The sequence below is a fragment of the Archocentrus centrarchus genome, chromosome 9 (assembly GCF_007364275.1).
Source record: "Archocentrus centrarchus isolate MPI-CPG fArcCen1 chromosome 9, fArcCen1, whole genome shotgun sequence".
NCBI classification, from domain to species: domain Eukaryota; kingdom Metazoa; phylum Chordata; class Actinopteri; order Cichliformes; family Cichlidae; genus Archocentrus; species Archocentrus centrarchus.
Genome location: NC_044354.1, coordinates 12,211,445 through 12,230,674, shown reverse-complemented (window position 1 = coordinate 12,230,674; position 19,230 = coordinate 12,211,445). Strand labels below are relative to the sequence as shown.

At 38.1% G+C, this 19,230-nt stretch overlaps 1 protein-coding gene across 2 annotated transcripts in view; it reads left to right on the top strand.

The window, feature by feature from the left end:
- The window catches only part of unc5ca (unc-5 netrin receptor Ca), a 200,977-nt gene that overhangs the window by 103,424 nt on the left and 78,323 nt on the right, over nt 1-19,230 (top strand). For both annotated transcript variants that reach the window (XM_030737330.1, XM_030737329.1), the window contains exon 3: nt 3,558-3,701. In XM_030737330.1, coding sequence (XP_030593190.1) covers nt 3,558-3,701 — 144 coding nt within the window. The remainder of the gene's footprint in view (nt 1-3,557; nt 3,702-19,230) is intronic.

Below are 19,230 nucleotides of genomic sequence, written 5' to 3'. Positions count from 1 at the left end.
CAGAGACCCAGAATTCCATGCTTGACTCCTCATAACAGATTGATGTGAATTCTTTGAGCACAGTATTGAAACAAACTAAGGTACTGAGTGATCTGGGACTTTTTAAGCCTCAGGTAGTTCCGTCGCATTTTCCCAGCAACTCTTGCTTTGTGAGCTTTGCATTGGCAAACACTGAAAAGAGCTCAGGCCATTTCAACAGCACAACTCTGGGCACAGTGACATCTGTCTTTATCTTATTTATCTTTATGATGTAAATCTTGAGAATGTGTTTTCATGCTGTATGTCAAAGGTGAAAATTTGTCATCTGCTGCACATTTGCCGTGTCAAAAATATGGCATACTTAACTGACCTGAAAACACACAAATGAGTGTTTGATAAAAATAAATAACTTTTAACCAAAATATGTTTTTTGCTTTGGTGTTGTCTGAATTTCAGTAGAATTTGAAACCACAATATTCAAATCTATTTCAATCAGAAAGCTGAGAACAGGCAGAGTAACAGGAACTTTTGCAGCTTAAATATATAGCAAAATCAAACCAAAAATATTTGGTATATGATGTGAGGCATGTTACAGTATGTATGTATGATGCTGGGGCTCAGTTGCCCGTGTGAACTAGCTTGCAGGCTTCTGTTTTGCACTTTAGATAGATATTTTATTCAGTTCAATTTAGATAGCTGGATAGAGTTCATGTGATTTCTCTGCATGGCTTTCAGGGCAAACCCTATCTTAAGAAAATCAGGTTATTGATTTTGAACATGAGAGTTAGCTGATTAATTAAATTTTATTTATATAGCACCAAAACACAAGAAACAGTCACCTCAAGGTGCTTTATATTGCAAGGTACAGACCATGCAATAATTACAGAGAACCCAACAATCAAAACAACCCCCTATGAGCAAGCACTTGGTGACAGTGGAAAGGAAAAAGACTCTTTCAACAAGAAGAATCCTCCAGCAGAACCAGGCTCAGGGAGGGGTAGTCATTTGCCGCGACTGGTTGGGGGTTAGCATTAGCATGATGATTCATTTGCACTAAAAGTGAACCTTAATTAATTCTAGTTCATAAATGGGTTTGGCACAAAGCAGCCAAAATGTTTTTTTTTTGTTTTGTTTTGTTTTGTTTTGGGTTTTTTGTATTTAAGAGTATACAGAACGATTGTTTAGCTAGCCAGTCCTCAATAATTTCAAGTTATGATAATAAAAAAATATCTGGAACTGAACTTCAAATGTTTTTTCTCTGTTTCGGGCTGTTTTTATTAGCTGCAAGCTAACAGTTCAAAAACCTTGACTTTGAGGTGTAAAACCCTGAGGTTTCAGTCTTCTGCTTGGAGAAAACATCTCATTATCCAGTGTAAGTCAGCTGCAGGTTTTCAGTCAGAATTTCTGAGGTGCACCAGTGTCTCACATGCTTCAGTTTTTATTCTCTAAGCAGTAAAGGCAGGAGACAGACTAATGTTTGTAGTTTTCAGAAACAGTTGTGAATGTGCTCTTTTTCGTCCGTCTTGTTGCCAGATCCCCCCCGCCCCCAATTTGCAATTACCTATTTATGGTTCAAAGTGTGCATTTAATTCTGAGTATTAAGTTATTCTGTATTTCCTACAAATTTTTAGCATTGCAGCATAGGTGCCTTTGTGTATTAGCTGTGCTTGAATCGCTCCACTAATTTAATAAAATTTTACTCCAATGCTTTTTGATATTCAATCTAATAAGCCATGTAGACAGCATTGCAAAAGCTTTAAATATGTATATGTTTCTCATTTATTTATCTTCATCAGAAGCTTGCTTCCTCCTTCAAACTGAGTCACCAGAGCCCACGGTGTCTTTCATGTACATCCCATATGCTGTCTTTGCATATGTTGAGTTCCTTTTCCATAACTAGCTGTCTGACTCTTTTGAACAATTTACTTTAATTGCTCATTACTTTGGCATTCTCAGTGGTCCCACCTCCTCCTATCATTTTTGCCCTTTTTGTACTCTCACACATTTTTTAAATTTGTCTTTTTCTGTGTGTGTTTGCTACTGCCTGCCCACTAGTTGTCTTAGCTTTAGTCCTGGTTTGCTTGCTTATTATAATTGCCTCTTTAGCTGCCATTTTTAGCCTCTGTTGCTGTGCTCCTTTGCTCTCTCATTTCAAGCTGTGAAGCTATATCAATCTCCTTTGTTTGCATGCTTTCTCAAGCATCGGTATGCACAATAGTTTTACAAGCTTTGCACATTACATTGTTCTTCCCATCACTGGCTTTTATCTCTTGTTGTGCCTCCTACAGGCATTTTATTTTTGGACTTACTCTACACTTTGCTCACCATGCTATCATTCACTTTGAATTTCTGTATCATCTAAGGTCCCCCTTTACTTTCCACGTGTTCCATTTTGATCAACCCCCGAACCAGAGATGGTGGTTATTTATTTCTAACTGTAAAAACCATTCATTTCTCCCAGCTACCTTACTTGAAAGCTTATGTTGCCTTTCTTACACTTTGCCCCATGAGTTTCTTATTAATTCTCCCATCACCCATTAATGGCTTTAAGTCTACCCCAGTCTTGTTCGCTGCATTTTACTTTGTTTCGTGTCAGTACCCCTTGCCTCAGTGCTGGCTTTCCTGCTATAACTGTCTCTCTAGTGGCAAGAACTTACCGAGAGTCTTCATAAGTAATAGGCCCAAGTCAGATTTGTGGAGCCCCGTAGAGATGGTTTCTGGGGTCTCTGTAACTCAGCTGAACCTGAAATAAACTGCCAAGATCTTTTCTCATGGCATTTTGCCCATCTACTCTCCATTCCCCACATACGCTTACTTGAATACATTTTTATCTCCTTTCCCTCCCTCTTTCCTTTTCACGTTTTATCGACGTCTTCTGCCACTTATTCTGTCATCCACCTCTCCCTAAGACTCTGCCATGTTGCTCTTCATTACATCTACCAGTCTACTGTTTCTCTCATTGCCCTTTCCCTCCCTTTCTAGTCTGTCAGCTAAACTTTTTACTTTAATCAGTCCTTCCTTGATACCTCTATTTATTTTGTCTTTAATTTTGCTTTGCCCTGGTCATAGAGTTTCTCAGTTTTTCTGTATCCTACATGTAGATTTTCTGTGTCTCATCCTCAATTTATTTCCCTCTTTCTTCTGCACTCCTCCTCTATCTGCGCTCCCTTGTAGTGCTATCAGTAGGGTGCAGCTATTCAAATCTTACACTTATTCTTTACATAGGAGCTGCTTTCAAAACTCCAGAGAAAAGAGGGAATTGGGGTTGGAGATAAAAAATAAAAGTGTAAAGCAACAATCTCACAAATGTTGAATTAAATCCAGAGTGGATCTACTCTTAAAATGACCTGGCTTTGTAAACAGCAGCAGCTATTGAATGATTATCCTTCACCTTCATTTACTTGCTAAGATATTTATTATGGGTTGCTTTGCCTTTTTCTTTTTAAGCTAACATATAAGCCATGTCAGATGAATAGAAGCTTACTTTAGCTTTTGCATTTTTCTTGAGTATAATTTTTGATTCCTAATCCCAATTGATATTGTAAATGATGCAATGGTGCTTTTCCCTTTTGCTGCAGGTCTGGTGGTAAGAGAAGCCAGTATAGAAATAACACGGCAGCAAGTCGAGGAGCTGTTTGGTCCTGAAGATTACTGGTGCCAGTGCGTGGCCTGGAGCTCTGCTGGAACCACCAAAAGTCGCAAGGCACACGTCCGCATTGCATGTGAGTTAACTACTCTAAGTATCCACGTGAGATATAAGAGCTGGGAGATACAGTTTACTCGAGTAAGTGGATAGGCAGCATTATATATTTACAACTATATATTTAAAAAGAAATATGTAAGTGAAATAAAAATATGTAAGTCTGCAATTTTATGGACACAAATACAGTTATCAGTTACAATACCCAATCTGCTTGATTCAGTCTCATGAAAAGAGCCTTTTGTGAAAAGCAGACAGGAAAAAGTGATTACCTTATTCAATGCAAATAAAGGTGTCACCACTGGCTTGATCCCCAGTGTGTGTGAATTATCACCACACTCAGTGCAAGGATGTTTTGTAGAACACATTTACTGCCTATTTTTTACAAATAAAAACACAAAAAAAATCCCTCTTCAATTTAAGATTTTTTTCCCCCATCATTTCCAGCAGTGATCTGATTTTATGTTGCACATGCCTGCAGTAGTTTTCCACACAGCAGCAGGATACAATAAGATGAGTTTGTTTCTTTGCGTAGAAGTTTTGCACTTTGCTGCATTACTCTCTGCATTTTTTAAAACAGATGAAAAGAACTGTTGTCTTGTTTTATGCAAGCAGTTTCACTAAAAGACCATTATACTCAGCTACATTTTAAGTAGGAAAAACTGGAGTCTGAGGAAAAAAAACAACTTTGAAACAATTTACACTGAATTATGCACAGTGGGTAACATTTCTAAGCTGAGAATTAGCTCTATAACTTTAGTCCGCCATCAGTGGCTTCCTGTTATGGTCTGGTGAAGAATTTAATAAGACAACTGGGAGTCTGACTATAAGGTCACCAAAAGAACACAGCACAGATTAAAGCTTACCAGACTTCATATCATTCTAGCAGACAGTACTACTATGTAATGCGTACACAGTTATCACATGGGGAAATCATTTCAGGAGCGCTATTCCCCAGCAACAGTTCAGAGAAAGGAAAAAAAGCTAAATCCTGTCATAAATGATGGTCACTTGACAGCTGTAAAGCATCCGAGGAGCAAGGGAATTGAGATGTTTGATAAAAATCATCTAAAGGAAGTCGTTTGGTCTTTCAGCATCAGCCTCATATAACACAATGGATTGTTCCTTCAGAGCTCCTTTCACTGAGAATTGAAGCCACAAGAGTAGTTTTCTAAGCGTCATTGCTCTGGTCAGTTCAGCCATATAAGACAACTGGGACTTGTCTGAGTGCTCAGGTTATAGAAAGGTCAAGCAGAAAAGAACTACCAATAACAAAATCGACCCCACCTCTCCGGTTTACCAGGCTTATACTGACAGTTTGGCTCTGCTTCAGTGCGCTCTCAAAGGGACAACTGGAGAATATGACAGAGTCCATTCAGCAGGCACACAGGATAAACTGCACACATCCCTATGTGTAGGACTTTAACAGACAGTATCACTCTAACAGACGTGTGCCGTGAAAGACTTGTTCTCCCAGGTTGGTCTTATTCTTTCTGAAGAAGGAAATCCATCATATGGACCCTTGGGTTTTACTGCAAGTTTTATTTGGCTGTAAATATGTCTCACATTTTCACTTTGGCAAACTTGATTGCTTTGTTTTATTTATGTATAATATAATATATAATAAAAAAAAGTACTTAAAATATCAGTTTGGCAGTTTGACAACAAACCAATATGCATTTGGGTTCATAAGTTTTTGGACAGTGACACATTTTTTTGTAATTTTGCCTCTCTACATCACCACAGCGGATTTCAACTGAGACGCGATTTGACGAGCAAACTTTCTGCTTTAATTCAAGGTGTTTAACAAAAGGATGGTATTACCTGTTTAGGATTTGCAGCCATTTTTATGCACAGCCCTCCATTCAGCAGCACCAAAAGGCTTGGAAGACCAAAATAGAAAACTCAAGTGGATGATCACAACCATTATTAAACAGATTATTTGGCCCGATGAAACCAAAATTAACTTGTACCAGAATGATGGGAATAGAGTATGGAGAAGGAAAGAAACAGCTGATGATCTGAAGCATACCACATCATCTGTCAAACATAGTGGAGGCAATATCATGTATGGCTACTCTTGGAACTGGGTCACAAGTGTTTATTGATGATGTGACTGCTGATAGAAGTAGCAGGATGACTTCTGAAGTGTCCACGGCTGTACTATCTGCTCAGATTCAGCCAAATGCTGCAAAACTGATCTGACTGCACTTCACATTGCAAATGGATTATGACCCAAAGCATACTGCAAAAGCAACTCAGGAGTTCCTCAAGGAAAAGAACCGGGATATATTCTTCAGTGCCCAAGTCAGTCACTTGATGTCAACCCAAAAGAGAATTGCTTTTCACTTATTGAAGATGGAACTGAAGACAGAGAGATCCACATACTGCAACTCCAGCCACAGCTGAAGGTAGCTGCAGTAAAGGCCTTGCAGAGCATCTCAAGGGAGTAAGCACAGCATTTAGTGATGGCCACGGGTTCTAGACTTCAGGCAGCCAGTGACTGCAAAGGATTTCGGTCTAAATATTGAAATATTCTTTATATTTAAAATTGTTACTTTGTCTGAATAGTTTTGAGCCTCAAAAAAGCTGAAAGTCTGCCCTGCAGTCACATCTTGATTATTTGATTGAAATCCAGGTCAGTGGTGTGCAGAGACAAAACTATAAATCTTGTCATTTTCCAAAAACTTATGAACCTGACTGTATTAATAAACAAATAATGAATGGAAATAAAAACATGGCATTGAACAATCACATTTAAATATAACTTTATATTTGATTATTGGAATATGTTAAACAGAATTTGTAGAAAGATTTGCTGACACACTGACCAATGCACTGTATAAATGGAATGAATACAGCCATCTGCAGCATCATTTAAATGTCAAACCATTCAAAATTCTATCACCTCTCAAATAGACGATGACTCGAGAAGTTCCTCTTATGAAGCATGAAAAATAAAGGATTCCAAAAAATAAATTGAAAATAAACTAATTGCCCCAAGGCAGAATCTCATTGTAACAAAGATAGATACACTTGTGATTACTGACACTCAAGTTCAAATCCTGTGATCATTTGAATAAAATTGAGTGCACCTGTGATTTCCAATTAGCCTAATTGCATTAAAATGAATTTCAGAACCACTACTTGAAGAGTGTAGCAGCGAAAAACAGCCAGGTGAGAGCTTCTGACTTGGCACACTAGGTTATCAATGGAAATGAGAGTTTCTGATAGAGCTCAGAAAGTACGAAAGGTATACTCTCATATAACGTTAGCATTTGTGCATAGCATGGAATAAATGAGAGAACAATATCTTGAAGAAAGTCCAAGGAATAAAAGTTAAATCATACACAAAACTAGCATTTGCTTGTGAACATGAAAAGAAGCCTGATGATGAATGGGAGCGCATCCTTTGGGATAAGACCATGATGACTTGTTGGGGCCAGATGAGGTCCAGCATGTTGAGTGTGAATCTGCCCAGGACTTACCCCGGTGAATGCGTACTCCAAAGTAAAATTTTAAATACTAGCTGACCAGCTGACTCCCAGTCTTCAAAAGCTCAGGTGAATAGGACTATCCCAGTGTGATAATAATCCAAAGCCCATCCATTTTCTTTAACCACTTATCCAGTTCAGGTTTGCAGAGGGCTGCAGCTACTACCAAAAGGGTTTCTAAAGAGGAGAGAAATGAAAACTGACCTGGCAAAGTAGGTTCCTTAACTTGAATCCAGAGTGTAACACCTTTGGGATATTTTAACGATGAAGGTGAAGCAGCACAACCCCTCCAGCAAAAAGAACATTTGCAATGTCAGAACGGCTCTGCAGAAATCTGTGCAAACGTAGCGTGCAGTCCATGCTGAGGAGGATGCCAGTGTTTTAAATCTTCATAAATAACATTAAGGTGTATTCCTGTTTGCATTCCATTCATATTCTGGGGGTTTTTTTGTAGTGGAAATCTAAATATATAAGAGCAAGTGCTTCAGAGTTCAACTTAGAAGAAATGCAGTTACTGTAAGGTGACACAATTATTATTAGACACTGAAGTGATATTTCACAGGGATGCACTCGCTTCTGTTGTGTTTTGTGCAATCCAGTGTTGTGGCAGTACCGCAGCAATACATCTCTTAGCTAATTTGGCTTGTCAGCTTTAAAGACCATTTTAATTCATAACAACATCACTACTCTCTGCAGTGTTTCAGCATATGAGGATGTTTTTTCTGTCAGCAGAGAGTTAGTGACATAGTCGGAAATATCCTTCTAAGCTCTGCTTATAACATTTTCAAATGGAGTGGGCCCTCCTTGGGGTGCAGTGAAATCTGCGTAATGTGCTGTTTTTGGCTTATGTTTAGGCTGATATATACTAAGAGATGAATGAGTACAAGTTTATGTTTACAGGTTTCTGAGGCTCACAAAGGAAAACATGACTGTAGACACTATTGTATTTTTTAGTTTCAGCTTATCAGCAATGCATTTGACACTTCAAAGTATGCCAGCGATTTTTAGGTACGTTAATGTGTGTATGTACACAGGAGAGAGACCTTATACATCATATCACAACTTTTGTTTTTTTTGTTTTTTTGTTTTTTTTTAGGGCTTTTTTTCAGATTTATTAATGCTGTCAATCGTGGTAAAAGGCTCCAAAAATGCTGCAACTATATTTATCAGCAGTTTACAAAAATTACATGATATGAAAGTGAAGCCAATAAAAGAGAAAAAAATAGTAAAAAGTTATGTGTTTGTTTATATTGAACATAGAGTGTTTTGTATTGTCCACTGTATTGCCTACCCAGTTCTTTTGAGGCTGCCAGCATTCTAGACTAAATCATAAATCTTCGCACTAATTTAGCAAAAGCAAACTGGCTTTTTCTGGATCGTGTCTTTCCACGTTTCATCAGCCAACTTCTCCACAAGTAGGTTAAAATTTCTAATTGCACAACTGTGAGACACTTGCTCGAGGTTAGGTGGAAGGGTGCTGATGGATGATGCCTCTAGGAAGGTTTGAAGGGTCAACAAATATCAAAGAAGGAAAAAATAAATAAATAGAGAAATAAATTTCTCTTCAGATCTTTTTTTTATGCATTTATTTTCGCCACGTACTAGTGTATTTTACTTCTGACTTTATCTGCCCCACCGTCCTTCACTTTCTCCCTTTTCAGTTATAACAGTGACTTTTCCCTTAAACAGATCTGATTACACTCAGCCCCCTTTTGTGATAACCTTTTACTTCAAATCGACCCAACCTCCTGACCTACCCTGCTTTTCGGCTCCTATTTGGATCTACTGTTGTGATTAAAATGCTTCCTGGCAGCTAGAGCTTGCTGAGCAAAGTGTCTTTTTTTTCCCCCACCACACCATGCAACAGCAATTCAGCACTTCTCTCCTGCATTCACCTTCCCATTCATTTTCTTTCCCATTGTTTTTCTCTCCTTTTACTTGGTATTGCTTATTGAGAGTGCACTCTTCACGTGCTCATTGTTTAATTCTGTCATCAGTGCTCTCTCCTTTTCCCTGTTAAATTGTGTCATTCCCCAGCATCTCCAGGCTTTCCAATAACTATAAAAGTAACTCTTCAAGTCACTAACAAAATATGCAGTTTGTAGCTGGATAATGGCAATAAGTGTTGTGACTGTAAAATTGTCAAACACACAGTGATATTTAATATCTGACAGATTTATTGGACTTTTGTAACAGACCACTTTAGCTTATTTTGTGGTTTATAAAGCACATGAGGCAAACAGACATATTCACACACTCACTGAGTCATTCACAGCATTGCAGCCAGGTACACGGGGGTAGGGGGAATGTAGACACGTACATGCACATAAATGTGCATGCAATGTCAGTCATGATCTCTGGCCCTCTGGCTATCAGGTCAAACCTTTCTCCTTCAATATATTAGCAATATGTCAAGGGCACACACATGCACACAGGGCTGCGCACAACTTTGCGCACACACAAATTTCAGATGATGGCAATTTGTTCTGCCACCTTCCACGGAGACAAGTGTTTGCATAGCAATCAGGGGTCCAGACACACAGGAGCACAGGCAGCTACTTGTGTCAGCTGGAAAATGCCTGTAAGTGAATTTCGTCTGTTTTGCTTATGATGCAAATGTCTCAGCTGCATGTATTTAGGTTTTCCTTCAATCATGGTTAAATTAGACCAAGGAAAACAAGCCTCAACGGTGATTTCTTGTGCCAGAGTTTAAGCATTTCTACATAGTTTTTACACTCTCCTAGGCTTAAACCTGCGTCTACTGTAGCTTACAGCATTAGACACAATCGTAACCCAGCAAAGGGAAACAGCTGCAGCGCTTTGGTTTGTGTCTGCAGTTTCACATTTGACCTTTTTGAGTATAAAATGGCACGCTTACAGTAGCAGTTTGAGTAATGCGTATAGCAAAAGCAGACTGTGTTGTTCACATTCTTGCTGTATATCCATCCGCATTCACCCTGAAAACACTTTCCAGTGGAAAACCCTCAGTGTTTGTTCGCTTGGTGATATCATCAGGAGAATATTGGTTTCTGGCTCCGAGAGTGACTTCATGATGTTTGCAAACACTGAATAAACATTTTTATACTAAGAATCCACAGGGTGACTGTATGTGTGTAGGAGTGTGGTTATGGTGTTTCACCACTGCTCTAAGCCACAGAGCTTTTTCCCAGATGTCAAATACTGCTTCAGGGTACGCTTATGTGTTATAATGGTAAGCCGTGGTGTTGATTTACTCGCAACAGAACTCACTCATTCACTGAAGTCACCTTTTAAAGTTCTATTTATGGGGAAAATTACATATGCATCACTCATCATAAGGCTGTGTATTTAGTGTTTTGTTCTGTTACATTTTCTAACAGCGTTGCTTTTTAGAAAGGAAAAAAAAAAAAATGCCACAACTCAAAGGGAGGCAGAAAATTTTACTGAGGTGTCTCATGAACAGCAAAAGTCAAAGGTTAAAACAACACAAAATCTGTTGCAAAAATTAAATAAAATAAAACTTGGAAGTTTTTTGAATAAAAAAAGTTTTTACTTTTATGGTAGGCTTAGTATGTGTTAGGTTTTGATTTGTTTTGTTTTTTTCCCCACAAAATTGTCAATTTAGAATCACCAATTAACCTAATCCCACTAACTGCATGTCTTTGGGCTGTGGCAAGAAGCCGGAGTACTTGTAGAGAACCCACACAGACACATGGAGAACATACAAACTCCGCACAGAAAGACCTGATGGTAGATTTGAACCCAGGACCTTCTTGCTGTGAGGCAACAGTGATATCCACTGTACCATCATGCTGACCTCTTCACAATACAGTTCAATTAAGATTGAAAAACGATAACCATAGACCTAAGATGAGCAGTTGTGCTCAATTCATCTCTGAAACATATTGTTTATAGGACTTACCGGAGGCAGCAGACTGCCTTTGAGCTAGTTTTATCGTCTTAATGAGTCATTATACAAACCGCAATCCAGAGGAAATGCTGCTGCTGCTGTGTCAGCGAGTTGAGTTGTTTACTTGTTCAAAATCTGACTGTGAATAGAAAGACCTTGTCTGGTGTCTAGAGCTGATCACAGGTTGTGAAGTGTCGAAATGACAGGGTGGAGCATTGAGTGAAAGAACTGGTCTGAGTGGAAAGAGACTCTCTAAAGTCACTTAGAGAAAATGACTCCCTATATAACCACTCTGAAAATGACTGTGCCACTCAAGGTCAAATTCTACCTTCATGTCTGTCTTTCTTTTTTTTCTTTTTTTTATTAGATTTTCAGGACTTTTCTATAAGAGTTCAGAGTTTTTTGTTTTGCTTTTATTATTATGATGATGAGTACAACATACAAAACAGAGAAGTAGGACACTTATGACCAGACAGAACTGGTAAAGCAAATAAAAAGGGGTAATTGTGAGTGCGTGCAGTGAGTGTGAGGGTGCTTATTTCTATTCAGTCTGGGATTAATGCAGTTAGGAGGGCGAAAGGGAGGGGATTTTAACAATATAATAATAATTACAACAACATTAAATCATTATCAAAATCATCATTAATAATAATAATGATTGTAATAACAATAACACTAATAAATATAGCACTAATACAATTGTTAAAGGAAGAACATATGAAATAACTCATAGTCAAGAGTCTCCAAGTCAGCAGCACAGGTGATGATGGAGAGATGACTCAAAGGTTATAGTACTTAGAGGGTCGCTTTGCTGGGAGAGGTCTCAGGTCAGCAGTGAAGTGTTCTGTGGTTCATGAGTGGAAAGTTTCTTCTCCTTTTTTTTTTTTTTTTTTTTTTTTTTTTTAGTGGTATGCATCATTTTGGAATTAGGACCATACTAACAGAGCTCTGGGTTGCCCCCAGACCTGATTAGAAGGAACCATCCCTGAGTGTGAGCCCCCTTAAAACAGCCCACAGACCCTAAGGAGAGAGCTTGTTTATAAGTGGTTCAACGGTCCAGTTGAAGAGATTTTTGTGTGGCTCAGTGGTGCAAAGTGTGGTGCAAAGTGTGACCCGAGGCCCCTCTTGAGCCCGCTCTAAACCTGTCAAGAGTCATCCATGTTGAGACGTCATTAAACCTGAGCTAACATAAAGGAGATGTGGGGGGGTTATACTATTATTACCATTACCATCGTCATCAGCATCACCAGGTGGTAATAATAATAACAATAATAATGATTTGTTATTAATAAATAGTGTTATTAAAATAATCATTATAAACAAAAGTACTAGCTTGTAGTTTTGTCTTGATACTAAAATGGTGAAAACAGGGCCCCCAATACCACATATTAGATATTATAGTAAGTGGAGAAGTAATATATTGAAAGGATAGTCAGGCTCAGAGGTAAGAATGTATAATTAACAGTGACATATAGGAACACACAGAAATGCATGGTCCCATTTTCATATTTACATGTGCACATAGGTATTACCTAATGGCGCGAGCACACATGGTTAAATGTATACATACATTTACATATCTAGATGCATTGCATCAGAAATGGTTTGCAGGAACAATCATATTCATATGCATATGCAGTGAATATAGTGGTGACATTGGTGTCAGCAGTTAAAGTAAAAGTAGTAATGCAGTGTTGTATAATGGAGGTCAGGCAACAGCATGTGTTACTTTATTGATGATAATGGACCAATTTTTTGTTGAACTCAGCTGTTTTCTGTTTGAGGAAAGCTGAGATTTTTTTCTAAGGATTTTTGATTTAATAGAAGTTTCTTCTGTTGGAGTTATGGTAAAAATTCCATTCTCTTTATTATCATTCCTTCTGTTTGTATATTTTCTGTAAGTTGTTTTATGTACATATGATACTGTTGTTTTTATATTTGAAATGGAAACACGTGGTGAAATTTTTACAAAGGAAGTTGTAGTTACCTGCAGGCTGTTTTCAGCCTGCAGAGAATACACACATAGGATACGTGTCTCATATACGCCATGTTACATGCACATTCTACAGGATACTTACTACCATATATGGTAAGGAAAAAGCCAAGAATGTTGTTTATTACATGCTGTAAACTGCGTTTGGTGTAACCCACGTGATCTTATTGTGAAAGTCCAAATAAAAGCGCTGCGCAGGAAGCCGTCCTTTGGGACAGATAACTTCCGCTCAGCCGCGAGCTGAGTTCAAGGAACGGATCTCTCCTCCTTGCGCAAGTTCAAAAAGAGTTGTGTGTTTGTTCTCTGAGTTATTAAAATGATCTGAACCTATCATCTTCCACTGTGAGATGTTAAAGTTGTTTTTTGATCTCGAGTTTAGGAAGATGGCCTTCTTTGCAATAGTTAAGGCTGTGAAGAGAATACTGGCAGCAGAGTTTTGTAATTGTAGTGCTGATAGGTCTCGTAGGATGCAAGTGTGGGGAGATAAGGGGATATGGCAGTCCAGAATATGTGATAAATGAATGGATCCAAAAAGTGCCTGACTGGAGTGCAGTGCCAGATAGCATGCAGTAGTTTTCTGTGTGCATGGATCAGATTCCCCAAATCCCATTTGATGTAGTTTTTCACCTGTGCAGTGTATTCTGTGAATAACTTACTGTATGAGTAAGTACTGTATGAGTTGCAAGTTTGTACTCTTGTTTTTGCTGAAATTATTATTACGTATCTCGTTCTAGAACTCGGATTTGTATGGATAGAGCTCATGTTCTCATATTGATACAGGTTGATATATTGATGTGTCAGAGTTGCACCGAGTTATGTAAATGTTAGAAAATTTTTTTGTTCTTGTTTTTTTAGGACTGGTGAGATTCAGCAGTTTCTGTACTGAGTTTGGGTTCGTTGGGCTAGTGCTGTCGAAGTTTTCTTCAGCTTTTATAGAATAATATTAATTGGTAGCATTGTTTTTTTTTATTTTTTTTTATTTTAAAATAAAAAAAAAAAAACATAGCTCTTTGTTTGGTTTTCTAGACCTCCTTGAGATTTGGGTTTTTCTGAGTTCACAGTTTTAAGAAGTCGACTTTATTAAATGCTTAAAAAACCAAGGAGGAAAACTGCTTTTTTAAAAATGTATTTCAAATTTACGAAAGTAAGTTAATTAGTATGTACGCTGAGGAAAGGTCACTTTTTTAAGGGAGGTGTGTGTATGTATGTATATGTGTATATGTATGTATATATATATATATATAAACCACACAGACAACTGCAGCAAGACCATATAGCTGATTAAGTCTTACAAACATGTAGCCACCTTTATCAGTATTGCCTAGAATTAATTAGTATAAATATTCATATTATTAGTAATGAATAAAAAGTTACTTTTTGTAATATTAAATTGCACACATTTAGAATCATGACCCTTACTGCATTAACAGTAAACTGGAATAAAAAAACAGGCTGATAACAGTCAGTTAAAAACAAAACTCAACAGTGGTCTCACCACAAAAGTGTGCAATACTATATTGTTATATTGCAGCATGGTGATTTTTTCACAGTTAGTTCAGTGATGCAAATTTTGTTTTGTTCACATGTCTGAGCTATATTCGATTTACACCGCATAGTCCTTTTTAATCTACTCTCAGGTTGTTCTTAGTTCACTCATTTGCAGTGAAAATATAATCAATTCATCTCTCTGTCTCTCTACTCTCTTTCTTAAGAGCAGAAAGAATTGTTACAAACATCAGTTGTTACAGTAAACAGTAAAAACAAAAAAAATAATAATAAAATGCAGAAAAGTGCTGTTCAATTAAAGCACAGCACGATCACAAGAGAATAAATCCTGACAAGCTAAAGCTATGTGCTTGTAGCTGAACCACAGACACTACGAGCCAATGACTGTGTGTGTGTGTGTGTGTGTGTGTGTGTGTGCGTGTGTGTGTGAAGGATGAAAATAGGTTAATCTAATGACCAGCTGATTTTTTTTTTTTTAAATAACTGCCTGCCAAGACAGAAAGAATTACCTAATGACATGGTAACTGTATAGTTGGTTACAGTGAATGTTTGCTAGCTTTCAGAGCTCTGCAGGCTGTGGCTTGTTCTTCCTCTTTGGCACTCTTCTTTGTGTCCTGTGGTTTGTTGATCTGTTTGAAGTTAGCCCATGTTAGACAGTGATAGATGCTAAGTATTTTTTGTAAGTTTCTACCCTTGTCTAAACAAGGTACATGAACTGCTTTCCAAATAGTTCTGGGAAACACAAATCTGAGGTTATGTTAGATATTTACAGTGTTTTGTAATTTTTTTTTTCAGTCAACAGGCACATTTGAGTGCTTGTAATGATATTCAATTCAATTCAATTTTATTTATATAGCGCCAAATCACAACAAACTGTCGCCTCAAGGCGCTTTGTATTGTAGGTAAAGACCCTACAATAATACAGAGAAAACCCAACAGTCAAAACGACCCCCTATGAGCAAGCACTTGGCGACAGTGGAAAGGAAAAACTCCCTTTTAACAGGAAGAAACCTCCAGCAGAACCAGGCTCAGGGAGGGGCAGTCATCTGCCGCGACCGGTTGGGCTGAGGGGAGAGAACTGTGGAAGAGAGCCAGAGATTAATATCAATTAATGATTAAATGCAGAGTGGAGTATAAACAAAGTAAATAAGGTGAATGAGAAACAGTGCATTATGTGAACCCCCCAGCAGACTAGGCCTATAGCAGCATAACTAAGGGATGGTTCAGGGTCACCTGATCCAGCCCTAACTATAAGCTTTATCATAAAGGAAAGTTTTAAGCCTAATCTTAAAAATAGAGAGGGTGTCTGTCTCCCGAATCCAAGCTGGAAGCTGGTTCCACAGAAGAGGCGTCTGAAAGCTGAAGGCTCTGCCTCCCATTCTACTCTTAAGTATCCTAGGAACCACAAGTAAGCCAGCAGTCTGAGAGCGAAGTGCTCTGTTGGGGTGATATGGTACTATGAGGTCTTTGAGATAAGATGGTGCCTGATTATTCAAGACCTTGTATGTGAGGAGAAGAATTTTAAATTCTATTCTAGATTTAACAGGGAGCCAATGAAGAGAAGCCAATATGGGAGAAATATGCTCTCTCTTTCTAGTCCCTGTCAGTACTCTAGCTGCAGCATTTTGGATCAGCTGAAGGCTTTTCAGAAAGCTTTTAGGACAGCCTGATAATAATGAATTACAATAATCCAGCCTAGAAGTAATAAATGCATGAATGAGCTTTTCAGCATCACTCTGAGAAAGGATGTTTCTAATTTTAGAAATATTGCGCAAATGCAAAAAAGCGGTCCTACATATTTGTTTAATATGTGCATTGAAGGACATATCCTGGTCAAAAATGACTCCAAGATTTCTCACAGTGTTACTGGAGGCCAAAGTAATGCCATCCAGAGTAAGTATCTGGTTAGACACCGTGTTTCTAAGATTTGTGGGGCCGAGAACAAGAATTTCAGTTTTATCTGAATTTAGAAGCAGGAAATTAGAGGTCATCCAGGCCTTAATATCTTTAAGACATTCCTGCAGTTTAACTAATTGATGTGTGTCATCTGGCTTCATTGATAGGTAAAGCTGAGTATCATCTGCATAACAATGAAAATTGATGCAGTGCTTTCTAATAATACTGCCTAAGGGAAGCATGTATAATGTAAATAAAATTGGTCCTAGCACAGAACCCTGTGGAACTCCATAATTAACCTTACTGTCTGAAGAAGACTCCCCATTTACATGAACAAATTGGAGTCTATGAGATAAATATGATTCAAACCACTGCAGTGCAGTACCTTTAATACCTATAGCAAGCTCTAATCTCTGTAATAAAATGTTATGGTCAACAGTATCAAAAGCTGCACTGAGGTCCAACAGGACAAGAACAGAGATGAGTCCACTGTCAGAGGCTCTAAGAAGATCATTTGTAACCTTCACTAATGCTGTTTCTGTACTGTGATGAATTCTGAAACCTGACTGAAACTCTTCAAATAAACCGTTCCTCTGCAGATGATCAGTTAGCTGTTTTACAACTACTCTTTCAAGAATCTTTGAGAGAAAAGGAAGGTTGGAGATTGGCCTATAATTAGCTAAGACAGCTGGGTCAAGTGATGGCTTTTTAAGCAGAGGTTTAATTACAGCCACCTTGAAGGTCTGTGGTACATAGCCAACTAATAAAGACTGATTGATCATTTTTAAGATTGAAGCATCAATAATTGGAAAGACTTCTTTGAACAGTCTAGTAGGAATGGGATCTAACAAACATGTTGCTGGTTTGGAGGAAGTAACTATTGAAGTTAACTCTGAAAGATCAACTGGAGCAAAAGAGTCTAAACAAATACCAGCAGTGCTGAAAGCAGCCGAACATGAAGAATAATCTTTGAGATGGTTATGAATAATTTTTTCTCGAATGTCTAAAATTTTATTTGTAAAGAAATCCATGAAGTCACTACTAGTTAACGTGAAAGGAATACTCGGCTCTACAGAGCTCTGACTCTTTGTCAGCCTGGCTACAGTGCTGAAAACAAACCTGGGGTTGTTCTTATTTTCTTCAATTAATGATGAATAGTAAGATGTCCTAGCTTTACGGAGGGCTTTTTTATAGAGCAACAAACTCTTTTTCCAGGCTAAATGAGCATCTTCTAATTTAGTGAGACGCCATTCCCTCTCCAGCTTTCGGGTTATCTGCTTTAAGCTGTGCGTTTGTGAATTATACCACGGAGTCAGGCACTTCTGATTTGAAGCTTTCCTTTTCAGAGGAGCCACAGTATCCAAAGTTATACGCAGTGAGGATGTAAAACTATTGACGAGATAATCAACCTCACTGGGAGCAGAGTTTAGGTAGCTGCTCTGCACTGTGTTGGCACATGGCACTGAAGAGCATAACAATGAAGGAATTAGATCCTTAAACTTAGTTACAGCACTTTCAGAAAGACTTCTACTGTAATTAAACTTATTCCCCACTGCTGTGTAATCCATTAAAGTAAATGTAAATGTTACTAAGAAATGATCAGACAGGAGGGGGCTTTCAGGGAATACTGTTAAGTCTTCAGTTTCTATGCCATATGTTAGGACAAGATCCAGAGTATGATTAAAGTGGTGGGTGGGCTCCTTTACATTTTGAGAGAAGCCAATTGAATCTAACAATAGATTAAATGCAGTGTTGAGGCTGTCATTCTCAGCATCTACATGGATGTTGAAATCACCCACTATAATTATTTTATCTGAACTGAGCACTAAATCAGATAAAAAGTCTGAGAAATCAGACAGAAACTCTGAGTAAGGACCAGGTGGACGATAGATAATAACAAATAAAACATGTTTTTGATTTTCCCAATTAGGATGGACAAGACTAAGAGTCAGGCTTTCAAAAGAATGAAAACTTTGTCTGGGTCTCTGATTAATTAATAAGCTGGAATTGAAGATTGCAGCTAATCCTCCTCCTCGACCTGTACTTCGAGCATTCTGACAGTTACTGTGACTCGGGGGTGTTGATTCATTTAAACTAACATATTCATCCTGCTGTAACCAGGTTTCTGTAAGGCAGAATAAATCAATACGTTGATCAATTATTAAATCATTTACTAATAGGGACTTGGAAGAGAGAGACCTAATGTTTAACAATCCACATTTAATTGTTTTATTCTTTGGTGCAGTTGATGAAGCTGTATTATTTATTGTTTTTGAATTTTTATGCTTAAATAGTTTTTTGCTGATTTTAGCTTTGGTTTTTGGTGGTCTGGGAGCAGGCACCGACTCTATGGGGATGGGGTTTTGGGGGGATGGCAGGAGGAGAGAAGCTGCAGAGAGGCGTGTAAGACTGCAACTCTGCTTCCTGGTCTCAACCCTGGGTAGTCAGTTTTTAGGAGGATTAATAAATTTGGCCAGATTTCTAGAAATGAGAGCTGCTCCATCCAAAGTGGGATGGATGCCGTCTCTCCTAACAAGACCAGGTTTTCCCCAGAAACTTTGCCAATTATCTATGAAGCCCACGTCGTTTTTTGGACACCACTCAGACAGCCAGCGATTCAAGGAAAACACGCGGCTAAACATGTCGCTCCTGGTCTGATTGGGGAGGGGCCCAGAGAATATGTGTATACAAAACTGGGTTTTCAGTAATTCAGTTCAGCTGAGTTTATTGACATACAATGTAACATGTATGCCTAATATTATTATTATTAATA